Source organism: Ostrinia nubilalis, chromosome 7 (genome assembly GCF_963855985.1).
Source record: "Ostrinia nubilalis chromosome 7, ilOstNubi1.1, whole genome shotgun sequence".
NCBI classification, from domain to species: domain Eukaryota; kingdom Metazoa; phylum Arthropoda; class Insecta; order Lepidoptera; family Crambidae; genus Ostrinia; species Ostrinia nubilalis.
The window spans coordinates 10,500,610-10,526,242 of NC_087094.1; the positions used below are offsets into that span (position 1 = coordinate 10,500,610).

The following is a 25,633-nucleotide window of genomic DNA, read 5'->3' on the forward strand; positions in this document are numbered from 1 at the left end:
GTCTTTTTTGTGTGGAGTTTTGACGGATTCGATTATCAAAAAGCTAGTTGACCACCCCTGCAAGCGCGATTCGTGTGTGGATTCGTGAACATGTCCCGAGGCGATTTCGTTACGATTCATTTATGTGTGTGTTGCAGTAAGGGGCATGGGTAGCATAGGAGTTTCATAGAAAGAATCAAAGATTATGAACGGCTCGAGTTGATAATTATGATTGCGATCCCTTTCTGAGTTGACAAGTTTAGTGTGCTTCGAATTATTACGTGCTCTGTGCTTCGACATTGGCTGTCGATAGGTTAAAGTTCCAAAATACTGGACTGTCCTGTCGATGACATTGACAGTGGGGCGCCACCGTCAATACCGGATCGCTGGTTCAGATTTTTGCCATGTTGGATGGAAACCATATAGTTGAACGATGGTAGCGCCCCCCTGTCATTGAGTTTGGTGGGACAGTTCAGCGTGGGTCATCTATAACTTTCGATACTACGGGTAGCAGTTAGCACTACTTGACAATTTGACTGACAGACAGTGACAGACCATGACCGATTTTGACATTACGTAACAGGATTTCTAGGGCTTACATAAAAATCAGCGTAAAATTTGTTAAAAATGGGTCTACATTTTGGTGAACTTGCGAAAATCCGTGGAATCATTTCATACAAGATTTCACCTCACGAACAAAGGGCTTATGCAGGAGCTATTTCCAATGGAATACCCAATATCTTCCGGAGATTTCGTGAAAAGGTTTTCATAGTTGCTCCACGTAAGTTTTTACCTCTATCTATAGTTTATAATTTAATATCCGAATATGTAAAAGTTTTGCTAATTTCTCATACTAGGGGGTTGGTGGTTGCAATCGAGTAACATTTTATATAACTATAAAAGTTTTCGTTATTTCACAAACGAGAGTGAATCAATATCAATTTGAGGAACTCCAAATCAAATCCAGTTTTGTCCCTATTATTAATTTGTACTTGATAGCAAAGAAAAAGTTTACAGTAAACATTGAAATCAATGGAAAAATAATCTGATAAACCAAACTTTTTAAAAGTAAAAATCTTCTTGATTGTTATTAATTTCATTTTCTTAAATTCCTAATTATTTCGGCTCATTATAATTTAGAACTATATTTAACTAACCTATATTTAGGCTGAGTTGTTTGCGCGTGAACTTTACCGCGATACTAAATTCGCACCTCAGTCAGCTGGAACACCAATGTATTGGAGACGTTAAAAAAAAGCGCAATCGGGGCACTGGTGCGTTTTGTATAGAGTTCGATAGTTTTTTGGCGTTTGGATCGTTCAACTCAGCCTGAGATATTTATTATAATGTATTGTTAATCACTGACAGCTATTTTTCGATTTTGCACATATTTTCATCTTGTTTTATATAATTTTATTAAAGAGTTCTGCCTGATTCTGTTGCCAATTCATAGTTGATTGATAACCTGTTTTAATCACATTTTCTTTTGTTTTAGCTTTCATCGTTGGATATTTGGTTTATGAAGCTGTTGAACGAGAGCATCATAGGCTCTCCCGCAAAAACCCTGCTGATTTTGAAAATGATCAATAAGTATTTTGAATTGATACATCTGTAGTACATTATTAAATTTATTGTTATGTAAGCATTTCTTGTGATTTAATTTAGAATGATGGATGGTGGATTAGAATGATGGTGGGTGAATGTCTTAGTCTCCTCAAATTATGAAAACCACATGGAAACCTATTTGGTAGATTTTTGAATATCACAGTCAGATATAGACAGACAGTACTGTTTTATTAAAGTTTAGTGATTTAGTTGCTTTATAACTTTGTTTTACAACAAGCAGCGGAGATTTGGGTCATTTTTGTAAATCAATATTATTCCGAGTTGCCCCCAATGGGGGTGACACGTACGAGAGAGGGCTGCTTTTATGGCGGATTTACACTATGCGGAAATTAGCCGAGTTAGCTGACTTGTTTCCGCGCAGTGTAAAAGCAAGCAGCATGTGGATTGTGGATTGCATCCATGTGGGTGGGGCTTATTTATAGCAATGTTACGGTAAATGTGATTAATATGAGATATTAATCTAAGGTGTTATAGGCATTATACTGGCAAAGTAATGTTACGCAAGAAACAGTCCAAACTCATTTTGCCAAATTATATTAATATGATCTTAGATTAATAAAACCTAGATGGATAGTCTTCATACTTAGATTAATCTTTAGACATACTCTCTAATCTGTGGATTAATCTAAGTCTTCATACAAACGCTTCGTCTTCTTCTTCTTCTTCATTTATTGATGGCGATGGACTTGTGTTTTTTCGCCACTGGGGGCACACTGTTCCGCCAATGTCACGTGCGCAGCTTTTACACAATGTTAAAAATAAATATGTCGGCGCCGGACACAGATGCTGCAAATTATTATTGATGATTAATAGTACCAATCTTAATATTATGTTATCTGTAGAAATCTGTAGAGCAGAAGGTTTGTGATTCCTAAACGTAACACCCGACTAATGCGCAGAAAAAGAAAACTGTCAATGAGTTATGTCATGTCAAGTGTGAGCAGGCGGCTGCGAGGTTATCTTTGAGAGCGTGTTGAGTTTGGTGGAACGTTAAATTGTAGGAAAAGTGGTTGTCAACCATCCAAGATATTATCTCCTTGCCCGTTAACCCACGCCAATAGAGATTCCACCCCTAGAGTTCCTTCTGATAGAGACCCAGTGCCTTTATCAGAAGTGGGATTCGAAGGGCACTATTCAAAGGAGATAAATCTTTCAGCATGCACACCTACGCTACGCAACTCATCAAGTTTTACATGGAGGATGCTGGCTCAGACATTGAGAGTTGGTGCAGGTTGACGGAAATTATTGTGATTGACGTAAACTGGAAGGGCCTTTGTGAGTGAGTGAGTTGAGGGGGCCGGGCCAAGGGCGCCCGGGCCACCCTGTTGCCGTGGTTGAAGGGGCTGTTTACGCCCGGGCCACGCTGATGTAATGTTGGTTTCCTGGTCGCATGGCTGCATGCCTGGATCAGCAGTAGTAGTGGTGCGGTTTGAGGTAAATGGTTGAAGGAGCCTTGGCTTAAGCCTTGCGCGTCGGGCCATGTTACCTAAACCCTGGTTTCCTGGTCGCATGGCTGCATGCCTGGATCAGCAGTAGTAGTGGTGCGGTTTGAGGTAAATGGTTGAAGGAGCCTTGGCGTAAGCCTTGCGCGTCGGGCCATGTTACCTAAACCCCGGTTTCCTGGTCGAAGGGGCCTCACGCCCGGGCCAGCTGTAATGTTTTGGTTTCCTGGTCGGGCTTCGCGCCCGGGCCAGCTGTAATGGTTTGGTTTCCTGATCCAGGGTCATCACGCCCTGATCAGCTGTATTTATTGTGATTCTACGATCTGATATTCGCACGTTCTGTAGTCAGGAATGGACGAGCTGTGATAATAAGAAATTGAATGTTTACAGATGGACAAACCCTGGACTAAGCGCACGAGGCCGTGCGATAGTCAGGCTGGCCGTGTCGGCGCCGGACACAGATGCTGCAAATTATTATTGATGATTAATAGTACCAATCTTAATATTATGTTATCTGTAGAAATCTGTAGAGCAGAAGGTTTGTGATTCCTAAACGTAACACCCGACTAATGCGCAGAAAAAGAAAACTGTCAATGAGTTATGTCATGTCAAGTGTGAGCAGGCGGCTGCGAGGTTATCTTTGAGAGCGTGTTGAGTTTGGTGGAACGTTAAATTGTAGGAAAAGTGGTTGTCAACCATCCAAGATATTATCTCCTTGCCCGTTAACCCACGCCAATAGAGATTCCACCCCTAGAGTTCCTTCTGATAGAGACCCAGTGCCTTTAAATATAAAAAATAATAATTCAACTGCAAAACTAAGCGGACTTATCGTACCTAAAACAAAAAAGACATCACACACAATCACAAAAAGACATCACAAAACAAACAATACACAAAAATTTTGTACAGCATGGATTGGGATAAGGGGATAAGGGAAAGGGTTGGGAAAAGCTTTTTGTGACACAAAAAAAAAAAAAAAAAAAAGTCACGGGAGATTTGGATTGAATTTCGCAAGGCCAAATTAAAAGCTACCTACCTTAAAATTAATTTTGTTAACATTGATGAATTTAACAAGGGAATTTAAAATAGGGGAGTTAATGGAGTTAAGTATGCATTTAATGTTAGAGGGACGGGGGAAAGCTTTAGGGAGAAAATCGTACAGTGAGGATCCAATTTTGGGACAGTTAAAAAAGATGTGGTTGGTTGTTCCTTCATCCAGGCCGCACTCGCAGATGGAGCTATCTTTAATGCGCATTTTCGCAAGGTGGACAGGGGTGCACGCATGACCAAGACGCAGGCGACATATGACGGAGACAGTTCTTTTAGGTAAGTTCTGTTGTTTAAAAAACCAGGGTCTTGAAGGAATATCCTTCTGTACATCCGCGTAATATTTGCCAACCATTCTTTTGGAGTTTTGCCAATGGGTGTTCCACGACTTGTACAAGTGGTTACGTGGGAGAGAGGAGGCATCATGGGCAAATAACTTATAGTGTTCAAGCGAGCCAGTTGTTGTAGCAAGTTTAGCGCAAGAATCAACCGTTTCGTTGCCTGGGATACCTCGATGGCTAGGGATCCACGCCAAGACGATATTTAAACCCTCTTGTTTACATTTAAAAAGGGCTTCTCTGATTTTAAAGATAATAGGGAATTTGGTTTTTGATTTAAAGGGGTTAGCTAAAATAGATTGAAGACAGCTTAGAGAATCGGTGAAAATCAAAGAATTGTTAAAACGATGGGAGAATGAGTACAGAATAGCCTCCAATATTGCAACTGATTCTCCGGTGAAGACTGAAGTTACTGGGGGACATTTAAAACTTAATGCTATTTTGTACGCAGGTATCCAGACAGCTGCGCCAGTGCAGCCACCTTCGTCCAGCTTGGAGGCGTCAGTAAATATCTTAAGCCAGCCTTGCCAGTGCTCGGAGACAATATTAATAAATTCTTGACCTGCTGAACACGAGTCCTTATTTATGCCAAAGTTTAAAATAATTGGGGGTTGATAAAGAAGGGATTCAAAGCTGTTAGTGAAAAGGGGATTTAGTGGAATTTTTTCAATCGGAGTAGGCAGACAGGTAAATTTTTGGTGACTTAACAGAATGCATGGCAAATTTCGAGAGGGATCAGAGCTACTCAGTGAGGAAAGGAGGACTAATTTTTCATTTAAAGGATGAGAGGAGTTTTGAGAAACTTTTATATAAAATCTGTCGCTAAGGTACTGTCTTCGTAAATAAAGGGGAGGCTCCACGCACTCGACTTGCAGAGCATTGATAGGCGAGGATTTCATGGCTCCCAATATTATACGAAGGCATTTAGACTGAGTTTTGTTGAGTTTCTCAAGTATGGCTTTGTTACATGGGTCTAATAGGAATGAAGCGTAATCAAAATGGCTACGAACAATGGCATTATATAGAAGTTTTTGGGAGTATGGATGAGCGCCCCACCAGGTACCTGAGAGGGCTCGGAGAATATTTAACCCTTTTTCAGCCTTTCCGAGAATATAATTAAAATGCGGGATGCCTGTCAGTCGGGTGTCTAGAATTAGGCCTAAAAACTTAACTTTGTTATCACATGGGATTCTGTTACCGTTTAGTGATATGTCTAAATCTGGAATAGAACGTTTTCGTGTAAAAGTGACGCAACTACATTTTTGAGTAGATATTGATAGCCCATGTTCTATCATCCAATTATTGAGGTACTCTAAAGCTGTATTTAAACGAGAGCTTGCTTCGCGAATAGAGTTAGAGGAGTAATACAAGGCAATGTCGTCCACGTACTGTAGGATGTTGCAGAAAGAGTCTACTGTCCTGTTTAGGTCATACGTATATAGGCTGTAGAGCAGAGGGCTAAGCACTGAACCTTGCGGGAGACCTTTCCAAACTAAACGAGGGACAATAGAATCTTGACATCTCACTGCAATTGACCTAGACATCAATGAGTTACAGATGAGACGTACCAGTTTCTCCGGGATACTCAGATGAAGCAATTTTTGCCTGAGCAATGGGAGCAAAACATTGTCGTACGCAGAGGCAATGTCTAAAAAAACCCCAACAAGATATTCTTTATTTTTAAAGGCTACTCGGATATCTGTTGTCAAGATACTCAAACTATCTAGAGTGCTTAAACCTTTGCGGAAACCAAATTGGGATAAAGGAAGGATTTTGTTGGATTCCAAATAACACTCCAGACGGTTTCTTATCATGTGTTCTAATATTTTCAGGAGAACGGAAGAAAGAGCTATAGGGCGGTAAGAGTTGGGATCTGAAGGATCTTTTCCTGGTTTGGGTATTGGAATGACAATCTGTTGCTTCCAAGCTTCCGGAAGAGAACCTTGATCCAGGAACGAGTTAACAATTTCAAGGAAGTATGACTTAGCTCTTTCTGGGGATTTAATTATAAAAGAGTAGGGGATACCATCTATCCCAGGGGATGAATCCTTTAAACCATCTAAGGCTAACATAAGTTCTTCAAAAGAAAAGGGCCTATCTAAATAATTTACATGAGGAAGGAAGCTACTGGGAGATGGAAAACTATCTATAAAGGGAACAAACGGAGGAGCCAATTTATCAGCGAAATCATTAAGCCAAGTAGAGGGGTCGTTTGACGGAGAATTTAATGGGGTTAAAGACACACGGTAACGTTTTATCTGTTTCCACACTATAGAGGAAGGGGTCCTTGCCCAGATAACAATTTAAACTTGAATCTGACTTGCAGTAAGTTTGATGTATCAAAAATGAAGCTTTGTTTCAAATTTGCCATGGCAAGTATATAAACTTGAGGCAAGTTTAAATCAAACTTTCTAGTTTCCGAGCGACAAACTTGCATTAATGTGTTTCTATAAAGTATATGCAAGTTTGCCTTAACAAACTTGCATTATGTCTGCTTCTATAAATTATATGTAAGTTTGCCTTAACAAACTTGCATTATGTCTGCTTCTATAAATTATATGTAAGTTTGCCTTAACAAACTTGCATTATGTCTGCTTCTACAGGGTGTTAGGTAAATGGGTATATGAGCCGACACTAGCCCATGTTAACATGAGCATATAAATGGTATGGTGAAGTCAGAAAATTGATATCTTCATTTTAATTATTTTAATTTTCATACAAATCGGATTTTATAAAATTTATTTTGTATGAAAATGTAAAAAAATAAAATGATGACATCAAATTTCTGACTTCACCATACCATTTATATGCCCATGTTAACATGGGCTAGTGTCGGCTCATATACCCATTTACCTAACACCCTGTATAAATAATATGTAAGTTTGCCTTAACAAACTTGCAATGAATATGCATGTTTGACATTAAATAAAACAACAAACATAACATATATTTTTTTATTATTTATACTTTTATCTTATCTTACTTTAAATGAGAAAAAATCGGTTTCATGGTCGCCGCTATTGGTTTTTTTCTTTATTTTGTGTTTCTGCTCTGAAACAAAAAGAAACAAGTATATTTACCACAGGTTAAGACATTATTTTACATTTAATTGTATAAGTTTCTGTACTACTAACAAAATTATGAACTATGTCTGAAATAAATATATTTATAGTAATCCTTAAAAACTACTATAAGGGTAAGGGGTTATTAGTTAAAATTCTGAAAGGAGCACATCTAAAATTTGTAAATCACTAGGTACATAGTATAAAAGAAAGTCGCTGTCTGTCTGTCCCTTGTGTAATAATAATGTAATATATGTATAACTAGCGACCCGCCCCGGATTCGTATGGGGTTCTATTATATAACCTTTCTCATAAATCCCTCTAACTATTGTTGAAAACCGCATCAAAATCCGTTGCATAGTTTTAAAGATTTAAGCATATGTATATAGGAACAGACAGCGACAGCAACTTTGTTTTATACATATGTATAATACATGTACCCGTGTGAAGCCGGGGCGGGTCGCTAGTGTAAAATAAAATACATCTAATGTAAATAAATTAAATCTTACCTTCTTGAAAGCTAACTTTAGCTTGATTTAGCCAATCACTTATAATTTCTTTTAGACTGTCTTCAGTTACATCTTCGTTGATTTTTCTACATATTTCTGAAAAATAAAATAGAAATAATTAACACTAACAAACACGAATGATTCAGAAAATAATAGTAGTAGGTATATTGAGAGATATACAGGTGTATCTAAATGAATTCATTGGCAACCTTGCAGGGGGAAGCTCAGACCATCATTATGAACAACTTTATTTTCGTGATCAGTTTTTGTATGAAAACAGGAAAAATTGGTCATAGGAAAAGTTCATAATGATGGTCTGAGCCACCCCCTGCAAGGTTGCCTATGAATTCATTTACACCCTGTATAAGTTTGTAATAAAATAAAGGTACTTACGAAAGATTAATTTATAGGTTTCTGTACTCATAAATGACTTTTTATTCGAATTTTTCATCTGTTTCCCAGTTAACGAATACAACTCGGCTACATCATCTAGAATTATTCGTCTCAACATATTAGTCGTAAGGCTTCTTACATTTCTGCCGCCAATACCAGACAAAAATGACATCTGAAATTTAATTAAAGTAGCATTAGAATGTTTTCATAGAATAATAAAATTTGCCCTGTGTTTAAAGTATTTAATTTATACATACTATTGCCTGTATTCTTGTTTATTTTTAACTGGTCATCGAAATTATTAAAACTTGCAATATCTTTACTGGTAGACTTGCCAAAAGTTCTGAAAGACCTGCATTGTCATCTGTTGGTGAAAATGTTTCTTCGGACCTAGCTAACGGTAAATCCAATTTTCTATTGATTTCAGCCATTTGGTTAGCTAGGTCTGACACAATCTGAATCATATGACTCTGCTGTATAGCATATTGCTTGTTTGTAATGCACTCTGTAACAAATAAAAAAACATGGAAAAGTCATAACTAAAACAAGTGAAAATATGAAATTTTGTCGCATTGCATCTTTGACGAGAGAAGCTCATTGCATGTTATAAAAACCTGTTACCTGATTGGCAGTTAACAGCTTTGAGTTGTGTTTGCTTGGCCTCTTTAGAACCGGAGGTGACTGGGTAATTTACAGCAGACATTATGTCCACTGTCACTTCATTTGTAACATCATTTTCTGCTTCGTCTGAGTCCAAATTTCAGGTTTCTTCCGCTTTTTTTAAATGTAATCGTGCTTCGCCATAAGTTTCTGAAATAAATAAAAAAGTCTCACAATAGTAAAATCTAGTTATAACTTAGCAATACAAAAATAAAGAAAATTATTTTACCATAACTTTTAAGTATTTTTATTTGATATTGTGACCATGTTGCTTCAGGTGCAGGCATCTTCTTCAAGTTTGTTTTTGATTTCTTCAGTGCATACATTAGGGTAATAACAAGTGTTGGTATCTTAACCACTTTGATGAAACTATGCCAGGAGCATCATCTTCATCTAAAAATGTAACCAAAAAAAATTTTTTTGATTCCATTATGCAAAGTCTGAAACCAAATAACACTATTAATTATAATTATATTATATAATAATAGATAGGTATGTAGGAGGAAATTTATGTTACCTTTGCTAAGACATAACTAACAATTTTAAGAATTAAACGAGGTAGGATAAAAGTACATGATAAGGTGGATAGGATGTTTAGGGGGTATTTTATATTTACATTTACAATTTTGAAGTGCTATGAGTGTAGCATTTTCATAGCAACATGATAATTATTGAAAGGAAAAACTATGACTTTTCCATCAATGTCAGTCACTGTACAGCAATTAATTTATTTTATTTGAGGATATTTGTTAATTTTAGACGTTCTATTTATGTATTATTTTCCAATTGCAGTGCAAGACAGGGTCCACGATGTACATTTACAACTTACAATAACACCTTTCTGTTACACATAGATAATTAGAAATAGATATTGAGTAATATGCATAACTAAACAGGATCGAACATGCAGGAACTATTTAGGGTTAGGAACACTTGGAACACGTTGCCTGGGTTTGAAAGTAGGTAAATAAGGTTTAAGGGATAGATATGAACTACATATTATCATTAATTCTGTTTGTAAAAGTAAAAATAAATGAACTAACCTTTAATCTTCAGCACGTCACGCGTCCAATTCGCACAACAGAAGCGTTTATTAAATAAAACACCGTGCAAAACAAAAAAACTTGTAGGTTCTACGTTCTACCACTGATTTTGTGCACTGCAAAACACAGATTAGAGAAATAGAGAGTATGCTGCAAAAGTGCAAAACACTTGGCTGTTTTTTCTTCCGGAACCGGAAGTTTTTGTTTTCTTTTTTATGGCTTCGGGCGAGTGACGTTGGCGTATGACCACTAGTGATTATTTGCAGTGTTGCCAGTCGGGTCTTGTCAGAAATTACCAGAAATATAAAAAAATGTAACCTTTTTGAATAAAAAGTAACCTTCATACGGGGGGGGGGGGTGCGGAGCGATTGTGTAAGGTTGTTCATGGATGGTTCATGTTTACCTAATATCGAAATTTTGACCATTCCATGAAGACCGAAAAGTGACCGGTCGTATAAAACCGTTTCATGGATTTGCGTTTTATTATCAAAAAAACATTTGCTAAAACTCATTGTCTTTAACAAATAATAAATCAAATTCATGTTTAAATGCAGTTTATGACATAATTTTTAAATTGTCACTATTAATATTTTTACTGAATAACCTGTAAAAGTTAATTCTACAATTTCTGAAAAATCACCTAAAAGTAACCTTTTCATTAGTGTAACCAATGCAGTTCAAAAGTAACCTAAAAGGTTACAAAAGTAACCTTCTGGCAACACTGATTATTTGCTCCATGCGTATGACAGTTTAACGCAAGTTTGTAACAAACAAAAAACAAACTTGATACTTCATCTTTGAAACATAGCGCAAAATGCAAACTTGCTTCAAAATTAAAAAAGCCTTGAAACATCATACCTAAATCAAAAAGCTTACAGCAATATTGCCACAAACTTGATTTGTCATATTTGACGTGACAATCTAATTTCAAATAAAAATCATGTTTGCAGCAAGTTCGCTTGCTATCTGGGTGGGGACATGCCCTCACAGAACCCAATCCATCCTTTTTTCTTCTTTTTAGCCAGGAATTTCCTAGTTTGGGCAGCCGTTTTTTGGTATCCAATGTAATTCTCCATAGTCATTGAACGATTGTACCTTTTTTCAGCTTCTTTTCGTTTTTTGACACTGGCAGAACACTCAGCGTCCCACCAAGGGGGAGAAATCTTATGAGACGGGTTTTTCAAAGGGATGTGCTCGTTCGCAGATGATTCTAAGATGTTTACGAAATCAGGATAGACAGAAAGGGCATTTTCATTAGAGATGTTGGGAAGGTCTATAAGTTTTTCGTTGACTGACCTATAAAAACCTGGCCAGTCAGCGTTATTTATTTTGTATTTTAGAAGAGGTGGGAGTCGGTTAATTGGAGTATTATTATCGGGAAGCGAAATTAAAATAGGGAAATGATCGCTACCGAACGTGCTATTATGGACGCTCCACGAAAGGAGCGAAGATAAATTTGGAGAACAAAAAGAAACATCCACGGCAGAAGCTGGATTTTGAGTAGGAGCACACCTTCTGGTTGGACAGCCATTGTTCAAAATACAAAGATCTAAATCATCCAAAAGGTCCAATAGTAATGATCCAGAAGAGTCGGAGTGATACGAGCCCCACGAGACGTGGTGAGCATTAAGGTCGCCCATAATCAGGACAGGAGGAGGAAGGGATAAAATGGCAGAGCGCAATTCATTAATGGAGGAAGAGTTAGGACGGGGAATATAAACGGATAGGAAGGATATGTCAAATACTCGCACGGCCACGACATTAATATCTTGGCTATGCGAGGGGAGGGGAAGTTGACTATAGCGGAGAAAGCGCCTTACAAGTAAGGCACTTCCCGCGTAACCATCACTTCTATCATCACGGAGGCATGAATAGCCTGATACACGGAAGTGTGAACCAGGCACCAACCATGTCTCCGAGACGGCTAGAACCGATGGAGAGAATTTATTTAATAAAAAGATTAATTCGTGCTTTTTACGTCTAATGCTTTGGCAGTTCCATTGAACTACCTTTTTGTCCATTATTAATATCAGTTAATTGCGAGATTTGGGAAAGCATTTGTGCAACGTTGGACGGTAGGGCAATTCTGCGACTGGAAATAATACCGATGATGAGGGAGAGGACCATCTCCAGGAGGCCCTCATCACCAGGGGGATAGGAAGAGGAGGAGTCATTATTCAAAGCGCAACCATTAGGAAGGGAAGAGGCACTATTGCCAATTATGGCTTGGTGTGCCTGCTTGTCGTAACCCTTATCTAACGGAGCGTGTGTGCGGGGAGTACGAGGGATGGACTTTCTGTAGGAAGTGGTTTGGGTTGAGGGAGAAGAGTTGGGTTGGGAGGATTGGAAAGTGGAGCTGATGGTTTGTGAGGATGGAGATTTTGTGGCATCTGCGTAAGACTTGCGGGCTGGCGGAAATTGGGAGGAGGCCTCGGAGTATGAAATATTGTCCTGAGACATGGATATTTTAATTGCTTTTTGGCGGGAATGTTCTGGACAGGACTTGTTAACCGCAAAATGTGGGCCTAAGCAATTGACACAAGAAGCTTTACTTTCCACAACTTCACATTCATCTGCCGAGTGGGGTTGGGTACATTTGAAACATCTGGGTTTCGACCTGCATTGTACCTTAACGTGGCCAAAACGGCAACAGTTAAGGCATTGTATTGTTGGAAGCTGGTACGTCTCCACCGGTATCGAGTTGTGACAGCTAAAAACTCTCTGAGGAAGGACTTGTCCCTTGAAAGTCACCACGACAGATTGTGTGGGGACCCAGGATGATTGGCCGTCTCTTACTAGTTTCCTGTTCAGCCGGCGGGCCTTCAAGAGAATGCCGCAACCGTCTGGGACTGTCAAGGATTCCGCGAGCTCCTCCATGGTCCAGTCTGTGGGGATATTCCTGATTAGACCCATGCGGGTCACATTGTAGGTCGGAATGGAGGCTACGTATTTGTATAGGGAAAGAATGTCGTTATTTAGGAAGTTATTTGCTGCGTCGGGGGAAATGAATTCTACTGAGATTCTATTCCTGCCGATTTTTTTAACCCCATCCAAAATAATGCCCTGAATTCTGTTCGTCACCAAGAATTTTCCGAATCGCATGGGTTGAATGAACGCTGGAGAAGAAGGCTCCGATTCCACGTGGGAAACATGTACTAAAAATGGGCCTTTGTCTAGGTCACTGTACGTCTTGGGTGCAATGACAATCGAGGGATGAGTGTAAACCTGTTGATTTGGTTGGGGTATTGAACCATCCGTGATGGTTCTTTTGGCCGGCTCTGAGTCAACCGCCGTATCTAGACGACGTTTGGTTGGCACTTGTGAAAAAAGGGGTTGTGATAACTCCATCGGGGCGGCCTGGTCTGGAGGATCAGGCGGGTCGGGAGGAATAACCTCCATGCTGTTTTACTTACCAAAAATACAACAAAATGTGTTTACCACTGTGCCGGACGGTATGGGGTAGCAACCCTGTGCGGACCCTGAATACCGTACGCCGACACGGCGCGATGCGGGGTGCAGCGCGAGCGGGAGAGCGAGACGAAGGGGGCGGGGAGCGCAGAAATAATAACTCGGTTGTGGTTGAGACTGTGACCGGTTCCTTGGAGCAGTGGCGAGAGCTTGGTGTTGTAGCTTGTTGAGGAGAAAACGCGGAACTGACTGGGTCCGGATGGCACCCCGATATTTATTTACTTTCATTAGAGTGAGAAAACCTAGCTGCCTCTCGCTCTAATGAAACAGCAAATCTATTGCCCTCTCTTTCTAATTTAGACCCCCCCTGGGCGGCAATACCGTATAGAGAGCCTGTTTTTTATCTATTCGGTGACCTATTTTTTAACTATGACCTTGACCTAATTCTTATCGGATTCTAATTAGCTCTTCCACTATTCTTTGGAATCTATGTTATTTATTTTCAGACAAATTACTTCTTACTATTCGATAGGTAAATAAAGGTACACAGGTACGGGGTTAATTACTAATTAAGCATTTGTACACAAAATAGGGCTCATTTGGCCACACTATTTTACATTAATTGCCTTTATGGCTAATTAAGACTATCATCAATTAAAAGTAAATAACTATAAAGATCTACACATAATTATCTTTCTAATTTACATATTATAAACACGATCTGTCAACTATTACTAGGTGAAATCACCAATTTAAGTATCATACATAAACAAAGGGCTATTAAACTATACATTTTTAACTGTTTTCTAAAATAAACTATACATTTTAACTGTTTTCTAAAATAAACTATAATTTAACTGTTTTCTAAAATAAACTATAATTTATACATCTCCAATATCACATACATCTATTAATTAATTAATTAATTAGAGACTTTACACATTACTAACTGAGAACCAACTAAGAGAAAGTGGACTGTATTACGAAATTATCAAAATTAAAACTATTTACTATTTAACTATATAAACGAAAATAAAAAACGATACAAAATTGAAACAAAACGAAAACTATTTTACAACTATTATGTTTCGGAGGCCGTCCGTCGTGCACATTCTCCCGCCGTGTAGCGCTGGTTGACTCGGCGCTACACCTCACTCGGTGTCACGACGGTCGATGTGGGCAGCACGACGAGCTTCTTGGTGGGGCGGCGCAGGACTCCGGTGCGGGTGGCGACGTCGGCGGCGCGCACGATGCCATCGCGCCCAGGGTAGACTTGGACGACGCGCCCCCGGGGCCACACGTTGCGTGGCAGGTTGGAGTCGGCGATGAGCACGAGGTCGCCGATGTTGAGCGGTGCTCCGCTCCCGTGCGGCTCCCGCCGGTGTTGGAGCTCCGGCAGGTACTCTCGGACCCAGCGGTCCCAGAACTCGTCGGCTAGCCGCTGAGCTCGCCTCCAGTGGTGGCGGCTGGCGACGTCTGCTTCGGTGAACGTCCCCGGCTGTTGGATGCGGCCCGACCCCCCGAGTAGGAAGTGGTTGGGGGTCAAGGCTTCGGCGTCGTCGGGGTCCACCGACACGTGGGTCAGTGGTCTGCTGTTGACTGTGTATTCTGCCTCGCAAAGCAGAGTGGCGAGCGTCTCTTCGTGGGGGTGACGCTCGCGCAGGACGGTACTGAGGGCGTCCTTGACGGACCGGACGAGGCGTTCCCACGCCCCGCCCATGAACGGTGCGCTCGGCGGTATGTAGCGCCATCTGATGAGGTGGTTGGCGGCCTCCTGCCGGCTCGCCTGGAGGGCGGCCCGCTGGAGCTCGACGTCGGCACCACGCAGGTTGGTGCCGTTGTCCGACCAGATCTCTGATGGTTGCCCTCGGCGCGCCATCATGCGGCGCAGCGCGAGGACGGCGGAGTCGGTGGAGAGTGAGGCCGCGACCTCCAGGTGCACGGCCCGGGTGGTGAGGCATGTGAACAGCGCCACATACCGCTTCTGGTGTTGTCGGCCCACGGTGACTGAGAGCGGCCCGAAATAATCGAGGCCGGTGTAGGTGAAGGGCCGCTGATGGTGAGCGAGGCGTCCCGTCGGGTGGTCGCCTGTCGGTGGTACTGCGGCCACCGCACGCCGAATTCTGCACTGCTGACAACTTTTGATCACGCTGCGCACGATGGGACGAGCTCGGATCACCCAGAAGCGTTGTCGGATTTCGTTCAGGACTGTCTCCACGCCGCCATGGTGTAATTTCTGGTGCGTCCATGCCACGTAAAGTTTGGTGTACTGGTGGTTTCCATCCAGCACAATCGGATGCTTCTGTTCTTCAGCGATGTTTTCTGCGGCCGTGATTCTTGATTTCAGCTTAATCACCGGCTCGCACGGATCGAAGGCCAGCGCGAGTGAGCGCAGCCGGCTGTCATTGGACACTGCTTCTGTCTTCTTTAAAGCTTCTAATTCGGCGCCGAACGCTTCCTGCTGCACGGCGCGCACCCACAGCTCCTCCGCCCACACGATGTGCTCGGCGGCCAACGGCGGTATGACGTCTTCTGTAAGGACGGCTCGGCGCGGCGTGGGCGGTGCGGTCGGCTTGGCGACACGGCGCCACGTCGGGTCGGCTTCGGTGTTTCGAGTTGTCCGCTTGTAACTGTTGACGTTGGCGCTCTGCGGGCGCGCCCGGCGCAGCGGGGCACGGAAGCGGTGTATCGCCTGGAGGACTCTCGCCGTGGCGCGTATCAGGCGCAGCCACGACGAGAATCTGTGTGGTGACGGTAATGCATCGGAGACTCTGGGCTCGACGATGCTTGATGCGACGGAGTGGGTCCTCTCTTCTCCGGTTGGGGCCGCCTGTTCTATTTTCTCGGCCGGCCAGCTGTCAGCAGGCTCATACAGGAACTTCGGTCCCGTGAACCACCGATGATGCTGCGTAAAGTTGACCGGCGCTCCTCTGGTGGCGTCGTCAGCCACATTCTGTTGGGTCGGCACCCACCGCCACTCCTTCGCCTGTGTGTCTTCCTCTATTTCTGCCACTCTGTGTGCGACGAAAGGCTTGAAAGAGCGGGGTCCCGCCCTCAGCCACGCGAGTACGGTTTTCGAGTCGCTCCAAAAGACTCTTCTGTCTGCCTTCAGCTGGTATTCGTCGGCGGCGGTGCGGGCCAGGCGGCAGCCCAGCACGGCGGCCTGCAGCTCGAGCCTTGGGATGGACGTCAGCTTGAGGGGCGCCACGCGCGCCCTGGCGGCGGCAAGCGTCACGTGCACTCTACCGTCTTCGTCTTCAGTGCGCCAGTAGACAGCAGCGGCGTAGGCCTTCTCGCTGGCGTCCACGAAGGTGTGCAGCTCGCGTCGGGTCGCCCGGCTGTAGCCAGGGTGACATCTTGGCAGGCTGACGTCTCGGAGCGCGGCCAGCTGCCGCACCCACTCACTCCAGCCCGTCGACAGCGGCGGTGGCAGGCGGACGTCCCAATCGACGCCTACGCGCCACGCCTCTTGTAGCAGCTGTTTCGCTACGATGGTGATGGGGGAGGCGAGGCCCAGCGGGTCGAACAGTGACATCACTGTCCGCAGAGCCTCCCTCTTCGTCGGAGTTTGCCCGCTGTCGACGTCAGGCACCCGGGCGAAGTTGAGATTAAATCCCAAGGTGTCGCAGGTCGGCCTCCAGGTGAGGCCCAGGACCTTCTCTTCGATGTCTTCAAGTGTGACGTCCCGAGTGGCGGCAGCTTCCGCCCGATGGACTTCTAGTACTTCGGAGCGATTCGAGGCCCACTTGGCCAAATGAAAATTGGCATCCGCGTGCACTGTGCGCACGTCGGTGCTCACTCTAACTGCTTCTTCAACTGTTTCAAAACTCTGGAGATAATCATCCATGTAGTGATGACGCACGATGGCTTCGGCTGCGTCCGGATGGTCGGCCCGATGACGCTCGGCGTTGTGATTCTTGACAAACAACGCCGTGCACGGTGAGCAGGCTGCTCCGAAGATGACCGACTTCATCCGGTACTCTGTGGGCGGTCCCTCCCGCCGGTGTGAGCGCCACAAGAAGCGCAGCGCATCTCTATCTTTCTCGTGAACTTGTATTCGCAGGAACATCTCTTGTATGTCCGCGGCGACGGCGACGGCGTGCTGGCGAAAGCGCATCAGCACCCCCGGCAGCGACTGCAGGAGGTCCGGACCCGACAGCAGGTGGTCGTTCAGGCACGTACCCTTCGTGCGAGCGGCGGCGTCGAAGACTGGCCTCACCTTCCCGGGCTTGGCTGGATGGAGCACCGGGAAGTGAGGCAGGTACCAGATGCGCCCGGTGGTCGATGGTGCGGTGGCGGCTTCCTCTGCGTATCCTTTTTCTATCAGCTGTGTCATCTGCCGCTCGTACGCCGCCCCGAGCTCCGGCTGCTTGTCCAGCTTGCGCTCTGTGCTGTGTAGGCGCGTCAAGGCTTGGTCGTAATTGTTGGGCAGCTCGGGGTGGTCGGTGGCCCAAAGTAGGCCCGTTTCGTAGCCCGCTGTCGGCAGCTTGATGGTTTCACTCTCCAGGATGCGAAGCGCCCGCTCTTCGGGGTCGGCGCGCGTTTTCTTGGGCGTCACGCCCAACGATTCGATTGCGAAATGTCTCTTGATCATTTCTTCTATTCTGTTGTCGCTCTCTTCATTGAGCCTGTATACGTGGTGGACTGTGTGCCCCAGGCTCCGGCTGCTTGAGCCGTGGAGCACCCACCCCAGGGGTGTGCGGGACGCCACCGGTTCTGTTGCGGCGCCACGTCGTACCTCGTTGGCCAGTAGGAGTTCCCAATTGTCCTGCCCGATCAGGATAGTGGGCCGCGCCTCCGCATACCGCACTCGCGTTTCGATATCTTGAAGATGTTGATATTTTGACAAGTCTCGGTCAATGTGCTGGGCCGCCAGTCGTAAGTTCTTGATAGTGCGGCCTCGCAGGGAGTGCTCTTCGTCCTGCCCTCGTAGCACAAGTTTCACTCGTCGCGAGTCGGTACGCGTGACTCGGGCCCCCGCTATAGCTTCTATGCTCAATGGGTCTATGGGTCCTGTAGCGCCCGCGCGCTTAGCCAGGTCTTCGTCTACGAGTGTGACTGTAGAGCCGTCGTCTAATAGTGCGAATGTGTCTATATTGGCCTTGGGGCCCACCACTGTCACTGGTAGAATTTTGAGGAAACTTACGGTTGACTTTCCAGATGAATTTGCTGCTGTCACTGTTTCACTCCGGTTGGCTGGCACTTCGGGTCTCTTGAAGTGCAGTAATGGGTGGTGGGTCCTCTCACAGCCGTCCTCTCCACACTGACGGTCTTCACACTTATGCCCCCCTCTCCTGGGGTTCAGGCAACGGAAGCATAGTCGATCCGCTTTCGCTATGCTCCATCGTTCACTGTTGTTCGCACGCACAAATTTTCTACACTTGTCGGCGCTATGGTTCGGTAAACTGCACACTGGACACTTTTCGCTTCTGTTGTCGCACTTTTCGCTGTCACTCCGACTGTTGTAGGCGCGCTGCGGCCGGTTGCGTGGCGCCGCGCGCTGCTGCTGCTCCTCGGCGCCGCCGACGAGCTCGGGGTCTGCGTACTTCCCGCACGCCTCCGCCTCCCTGGTCACGAAGCGGTGAAGGCGCACGAGGTCCGGCTCCTCTGGCGGCTGGTCCCGGCTGAAGTCGAACCACCGGTACCGCAGCGACGGCGTCAGCTTCTCTGTCACTTGCTTGACCACTTCCGGATTGTACATGTACTGCGGCTGCTGGAGCGCGCGGAGTGTAGCGACGCTGTTTTTTATTCGACTCGCGAACTGTATTATGTCCCGTGGCGCATCTGTAGGCTTCTGTACGTTGCGAAGTCGTTCGATCTCGGCGAGCGCAATCGTCTCCGGTCTGCCGAATCTTGTCTCGAGTTCGCCGATTATTTCCGCCGGGCTAGTGTTTACTATGAGTAAACTGCTAACCGCTTCCTTGGCTTTTCCTTTCAAAGCCCGTCGCAGGCGGGCTGTATTCTCGATTTCTGTGAAGTATCTCTCTGTTTCTTGATAGCCCGCTCTGAAGGCGAGCCAGTCGAGATGCGAGCCCCCGAAGGGCATCAGTTCTCCGATGAATCGCGGCGTGGCCCCATGTGGGCGCGCGGCCTGCGCGATGGCGGCCGCCAGCTCGTTAAGGTCGAATTGTCCCTCGGACCGATGATACCCCGTTGCTGCTGGCGGCGGCTTCGATGACGACGATTGCTTCAACTGTACGCTGTGCGGCGGCGCCACGCCCGATAGCGGCGCGGCGAGCTGCTGTGCGATCGATACGCCGGTCGGCAGCGCGTGTGGCGCGCCGGGTGGCGGCGGTGGTGCGTGTGACACGCCGGGCGGCGGTGCATGTGGCACGCCGGGCGGCGGTGCTACGCCTGTAGACTGTTGCGGTGCACTGAGCGGCGCGGCGGGCGGTGGCGGCGGCACTGTATTCAGCCACTCGGCCACTCGCGCCTGGCCCAGCGATTCACCCGATGCGACCGACTCGCCGTCCTGGCTGTCCTCCTCCAGGACGGCAAGCCTGGCCTCTTCCAGCTCCAGCTTGAGTCTGGCTATCTTCTGTTTGGCGCGCGCGATCCTTCGCGCACGGTCCGATTTCGTCGACGACGCTCTTGCTGCGTCGTCGTGCTGCTGTTGCGACGACGGTGGTGGCGGTGGTGGTGGCGCCTCCGACGGGGAGCCGGGCGGCTCGATATGCCGCACCGGTTCCGGCGCTGACGGCCTCGGGGCCGCCACTGACTGTGACGCGGTCGCGGGAGCGCTCTCCTCAGGGCGCTCCTGTGCCTCGATCGGCTCCGCGGGTCTGCCTCTACTCCGAGTCACCGGCATTTTGCTACGCTCCCCTTGCTTCCGGTTATGAAGCCGATGAAATTTCCCACTCGCTTTTGCTGCCGAAGTGTCCAATCCGGCTCCGAATGGACCAATGTGCCGGACGGTATGGGGTAGCAACCCTGTGCGGACCCTGAATACCGTACGCCGACACGGCGCGATGCGGGGTGCAGCGCGAGCGGGAGAGCGAGACGAAGGGGGCGGGGAGCGCAGAAATAATAACTCGGTTGTGGTTGAGACTGTGACCGGTTCCTTGGAGCAGTGGCGAGAGCTTGGTGTTGTAGCTTGTTGAGGAGAAAACGCGGAACTGACTGGGTCCGGATGGCACCCCGATATTTATTTACTTTCATTAGAGTGAGAAAACCTAGCTGCCTCTCGCTCTAATGAAACAGCAAATCTATTGCCCTCTCTTTCTAATTTAGACCCCCCCTGGGCGGCAATACCGTATAGAGAGCCTGTTTTTTATCTATTCGGTGACCTATTTTTTAACTATGACCTTGACCTAATTCTTATCGGATTCTAATTAGCTCTTCCACTATTCTTTGGAATCTATGTTATTTATTTTCAGACAAATTACTTCTTACTATTCGATAGGTAAATAAAGGTACACAGGTACGGGGTTAATTACTAATTAAGCATTTGTACACAAAATAGGGCTCATTTGGCCACACTATTTTACATTAATTGCCTTTATGGCTAATTAAGACTATCATCAATTAAAAGTAAATAACTATAAAGATCTACACATAATTATCTTTCTAATTTACATATTATAAACACGATCTGTCAACTATTACTAGGTGAAATCACCAATTTAAGTATCATACATAAACAAAGGGCTATTAAACTATACATTTTTAACTGTTTTCTAAAATAAACTATACATTTTAACTGTTTTCTAAAATAAACTATAATTTAACTGTTTTCTAAAATAAACTATAATTTATACATCTCCAATATCACATACATCTATTAATTAATTAATTAATTAGAGACTTTACACATTACTAACTGAGAACCAACTAAGAGAAAGTGGACTGTATTACGAAATTATCAAAATTAAAACTATTTACTATTTAACTATATAAACGAAAATAAAAAACGATACAAAATTGAAACAAAACGAAAACTATTTTACAACTATTATGTTTCGGAGGCCGTCCGTCGTGCACAACCACCACCTTAGTTAGATTAATAAATGAGCTTAGAGTTGGTTTCTTGTGAAAAAGTGCAATAGATTTTCAAAATAAACGATATTTTTCCTGACACACGTGTAGCCACTGACACTCGCGAGACGGAAAAAAAACCAAAACGCTTCGTCAAGAGTGAGGCAAAAATCTTATGTCATTAGTGTCAATTTTGTTGGGGAGTGTAGACAGTGAAGGCGATTTTCCCGAAAGTAGGGAAATTTTTAATACGTTTTTAATTATTTTATAACTAACAAAAACAAAACGCATCATGTACTTACTTATTTATTGAATTCAAAGTACCTACCTAATTACAATAAGATAAATCGACTGAAAAGTCTCGATTTCATAAAAAAGGAAGTGTATTTGTACGGCGAACAATTGGGAAATAAATTTTCTTGTTACTGGTATCATTCCCGTATTTAATCAAATTCAAGCAAAATACGCGTCGAATCGTAGTACTTACTTATGAAATGTAACACAGAGCCCCGATTACGGTAACTTTTAACGTCTACAATCCAGACACGCTTCTCGATTCTGCGATACGATTGGTCAAAACAGCTGACGTACGCTGTTGAACGACCAATCGTATCGCAGAATCGAGAAGCGTGTCTGGATTGTAGACGTTAAAAATTACCGTAATCGGGGCTCTGGTCACTTTCTTCAGTTTTTCTGATGTATTTAGACACCCTTTCACAGCACAAACCGTCTTAATTAATTAAAAAAACATACGGGTCGAATTGAGAACCTCCTCCTTTTTTGAAGTCGGTTGAAAAGTCGTCGGACGTGTTTACCAATTTTTCACTTTGACAGTTCATGTGACGTTTACGAGTAAGCCATTCTGGCTTACTAAAATCTGCCTCACCTTTCGTGCACTGACTATCTATCTAGGTTTTATTAATCTAAGTATATGATATCAAAATGTGAGGCTGTACATGAGCGCTGTACACAACACAAGCCGGTGTTCTCTTATGATATTTGTTAAGATTAAGGTTACATTATGAAATAATTGGGTGCGCCAAAGTTCACCTAAATTTTCAACTCCGAAAATTGGAAGTCCGAAAATGTTCTTAAAGAAGGAAGTCCTAAAATTTTTCATCCTAACAATCACAATTCCTAACTACTCTGTCTCTAATGTTCATAATTCCGAATCATTCAACTTCATAATGTCATTAGCAATAAACATCTTTTATACTTTTATTTGTTGTCCTAGATTTTCTCAACATAACCATATTTTACACTATTATTCAAAGTCATATCTTTTTTGTTTAGATTTCTTTCTTTGACGATATATTAAAGTTCAAGTTTGTTGGCATTAGCACGTATACTTGAGTCCCGCTCTAGTCATTCAGTCAAGTTCCAGAAACGAATCGGTCCTATTCATAATTATTGGTTTAGGTTAGGTTAGAACTGTGACCACAACGCACGAGCCGAGCGAGCGAAGCCAGAATCCCGCTCCAGTCATTCAGTCAAGTTCCAGAAACGAATCGGTCCTATTCATAATTATTGGTTTAGGTTAGGTTAGAACTGTGACCACAACGCACGAGCCGAGTGAGCGAAGCCAGAGTCCCGCTCCAGTCATTCAGTCAAGTTCCAGAATCGAATCGGTCCTATTCATAATTATTGGTTTAGGTTAGGTTAGAACTGTGACCTCAACGTACGAGCCGAGCGAGCGAAGCCAGAGTCCCGCCCCAGTCATTCAGTCAAGTTCCAGAAACGAATCGGTCCTATTCATAATTATTGGTTTAGGTTAGGTTAGAACTGTGACCACCACGCACGAGCCGAGCGAGCGAAGCCAGAGTCCCGCTCCAGTCATTCAGTCATGTTCCAGAAACGAATCGGTACTATTCATAATTATTGGTTTAGGTTAGGTTAGAACTGTGACCACAACGCACGAGCCGAGCGAGCGAAGCCAGAGTCCCGCTCCAGTCATTCAGTCAAGTTCCAGAATCGAATCGGTCCTATTCATAATTATTGGTTTAGGTTAGGTTAGAACTGTGACCACAACGCACGAGCCGAGCGAGCGAAGCCAGAGTCCCGCTCCAGTCATTCAGTCAAGTTCCAGAAACGAATCGGTCCTATTCATAATTATTGGTTTAGGTTAGGTTAGAACTGTGACCACAACGCACGAGCCGAGCGAGCAAAGCCAGTGTCCCGCTCCAGTTTTTCAGTCAAGTTCCAGAAACGAATCGGTCTATTCATTATTATTGGTTTAGGTTAGAACTGTGGCCCAACTCTCTAATCTGTGCTGTGGCCTTACGTTTCATTCGCGAAGAACGTACCTACTTCTGCACGTAGTATTTATTATTATTCTATGGTATGAGTGAAAATATTATGGTAATGTTTAGGGATAAAAGTGTTATGATAAAAAACAGTAGGAGTTTAAATATATTTACATAAATGATATTATTAATTACAATTTTCGGAAACATGAGTGTTATGAACATCGCCGGTAGCACTACAAATAGTATGAATGAAAACTTTAGGATGAAAAATTTTAGGAAGAGTGATCATTCGGATTTTAAATCGTTAGGAAGAACAATTTCGGGTAAATAACTTTAGGTGAGCCAATATGGACCCGAAATAATTACTGATGAATGTCGTTAATTTATCACTTTTACCTCGCCTGTTGGTAATTATAGCCTGACCAGGAACATAAAAACCCTCGCCATGTTGCGGAAAACTAATGGTACTAATTTCTTTTAATGGCAACAGTAACTGAAAACTTCATTGACATGTCACCTTGCATGTCAGTCTATTGCTGTCAAAGTGTAAACAAACTTTATTTTAAATGTGCGCAATTGATTTTGTGAATTAAATTGCTAAAATATTTTTATAATCGTGAAAGAAAAGTGGTTCACAATGTGTTAAAGTATTTGTCGAAGAGAAATACTAAGGGTTCGGACAATATTTTCATTGAATAATGTTTCCGACAAAGGTTGTCAAATTGATTGACATGTTTATCGTATAGTACAGTCCACTATGAAAATTAGCTGTGGTTTGTTTCAACTACCTATTTTAAAGTTTTTTGTCACTTTCTAAGTGTTGAATTTTATGGAATTGGGAAAGAAGTACCGAGTTTGAAGCGTTCATGAGCAGACATTGCAGTTGAATATTCAAGTTCTGAATTTGATTATTGACGAAAAATAAAATAAATCCTACTAACTCGATTGATGGTTTCATTTAATTTATTTAAACCTGGTTACCTATAATAATATTTTTTCGTTAATTTATGAAAATATCAAATTAGCCCGTAATCCAGAATCCTGATACATAAAGTTAGCCTATTAATTTAACACAGGTACGACTGTACTCAGTGTTGCACTATCAAATGCAATTGACGCGCCTCTATGCCAGGGTTTTTATGTTCCTGGTCAGGCTATATTCATAATAACCGGCGATTATTATTAATTTTCAATTTATCACATTAACCGTAACACCATTTTCATGTGACGTCACTAACTACCTGACTCGTGCTGAGTACACACGGCCACACTGTTAACTATCCATTTCCGGTTTTTCTCTCGCTCTCATCAAATTGTGATTCTTTGCGATAGAACGAGACGACATGACAGGCAATGGATAGTAAACACTGTTTCCGATGGTACTTACCACAGGTACTTACACACGATATGTGAAAACAACATGGCCGCTATAGGCAATCAGCACAACTACACACCCAACAGCTGATCAAATTGCCTTTATTGCGGCCATGTTGTTTTCACAAATCGTGTATTTATAATGCGTGTAAGTGTGTGCGTAATGTATGTACCGAACACGTTTATTTTAAAGTTATGCCAAGTCCATGAGATATACGACAGTGGTCGGAACCGGAATCTGAGTCCTTTTTGTGAGTGCTCCACTGTCAGTTATACTATCTTTGGTTGGTGGTAAAAAAAATACATCTGACAGAGGTGACGTCTGTGTGACTGACATTAAAGTCAAAATTTGTAGTAATGATGGGCCAACTCGTAAAAAATAAAACTCGATTTAACCCGAGTTAAAATCCACATAACTCGGGTTGAACTCGAGTTACGTAACTCGAGTTAACTGGGTGGACAAGTGAATGTTTTTTATTTATTTTTACTAGTTTAATCCCTTAGCTTCGCATTAATACTTAGTTAAAAAAAT

General features: G+C 43.7%; 3 protein-coding genes and 1 long non-coding RNA gene across 6 annotated transcripts; 2 read left to right on the forward strand and 2 right to left on the reverse strand.

The window, feature by feature from the left end:
• The first annotated feature begins 519 nt into the window (after positions 1-519).
• On the forward strand, positions 520-1,624 carry LOC135073620 (cytochrome b-c1 complex subunit 8). The gene is made up of 2 exons (XM_063967780.1): positions 520-760; positions 1,475-1,624. Exons 1-2 carry the CDS (start codon positions 607-609, stop codon positions 1,567-1,569), a joined length of 249 nt encoding a protein of 82 aa, XP_063823850.1. The 5' UTR covers positions 520-606; the 3' UTR covers positions 1,570-1,624.
• A 2,470-nt stretch (positions 1,625-4,094) lies between these two features.
• On the forward strand, positions 4,095-5,002 carry LOC135073621 (uncharacterized). The gene is made up of 2 exons (XR_010257664.1): positions 4,095-4,373; positions 4,884-5,002. It is a non-coding gene; the product is annotated as an uncharacterized LOC135073621 (long non-coding RNA).
• A 2,370-nt stretch (positions 5,003-7,372) lies between these two features.
• Positions 7,373-10,408, reverse strand: LOC135073269 (uncharacterized). Of its 3 annotated transcripts, none has more exons than XR_010257605.1 (7): positions 10,100-10,404; positions 9,286-9,496; positions 9,018-9,206; positions 8,654-8,901; positions 8,397-8,568; positions 8,004-8,099; positions 7,373-7,483 (listed from the first exon to the last, which is right to left on the reverse strand). XR_010257605.1 is itself a non-coding variant. In XM_063967382.1 (7 exons), the coding sequence occupies exons 3-7, from the start codon at positions 9,097-9,099 to the stop codon at positions 7,407-7,409; spliced, it is 597 nt and encodes a 198-aa protein (XP_063823452.1). In that variant the 5' UTR covers positions 9,100-9,206; positions 9,286-9,449; positions 10,100-10,408; the 3' UTR covers positions 7,373-7,406. The 3 variants fall into 3 exon arrangements, 2 of the variants coding, with proteins under 2 accessions (XP_063823452.1, XP_063823451.1); XM_063967382.1 differs by having other exon boundaries at positions 8,732-8,901; positions 9,286-9,449; positions 10,100-10,408; XM_063967381.1 differs by having other exon boundaries at positions 8,732-8,901; positions 10,100-10,408.
• A 4,243-nt stretch (positions 10,409-14,651) lies between these two features.
• Positions 14,652-20,315, reverse strand: LOC135073489 (uncharacterized). The gene has a single exon (XM_063967673.1). It carries the CDS (start codon positions 20,313-20,315, stop codon positions 14,652-14,654), a length of 5,664 nt encoding a protein of 1,887 aa, XP_063823743.1.
• Positions 20,316-25,633: the final 5,318 nt, after the last annotated feature.

Bases quoted from the DNA above. Each gene is read 5' to 3' on its own strand.
- LOC135073489 (XM_063967673.1), bottom strand. From the start codon at position 20,315: ATGCCGGTGACTCGGAGTAGAGGCAGACCCGCGGAGCCGATCGAGGCA.
- LOC135073620 (XM_063967780.1), top strand. From the start codon at position 607: ATGGGTCTACATTTTGGTGAACTTGCGAAAATCCGTGGAATCATTTCA. The intron at 761-1,474 runs GTAAGTTTTTAC...CTTTTGTTTTAG, and splicing joins GGTTTTCATAGTTGCTCCAC to CTTTCATCGTTGGATATTTG.
- LOC135073269 (XM_063967382.1), bottom strand. From the start codon at position 9,099: ATGTCTGCTGTAAATTACCCAGTCACCTCCGGTTCTAAAGAGGCCAAG. The intron at 8,569-8,731 runs GCAAGTCTACCA...ATTAAATTTCAG, and splicing joins CAGGTCTTTCAGAACTTTTG to ATGTCATTTTTGTCTGGTAT. The intron at 7,484-8,003 runs GTAAGATTTAAT...TTTTTGTTTCAG, and splicing joins TAAAGTTAGCTTTCAAGAAG to AGCAGAAACACAAAATAAAG.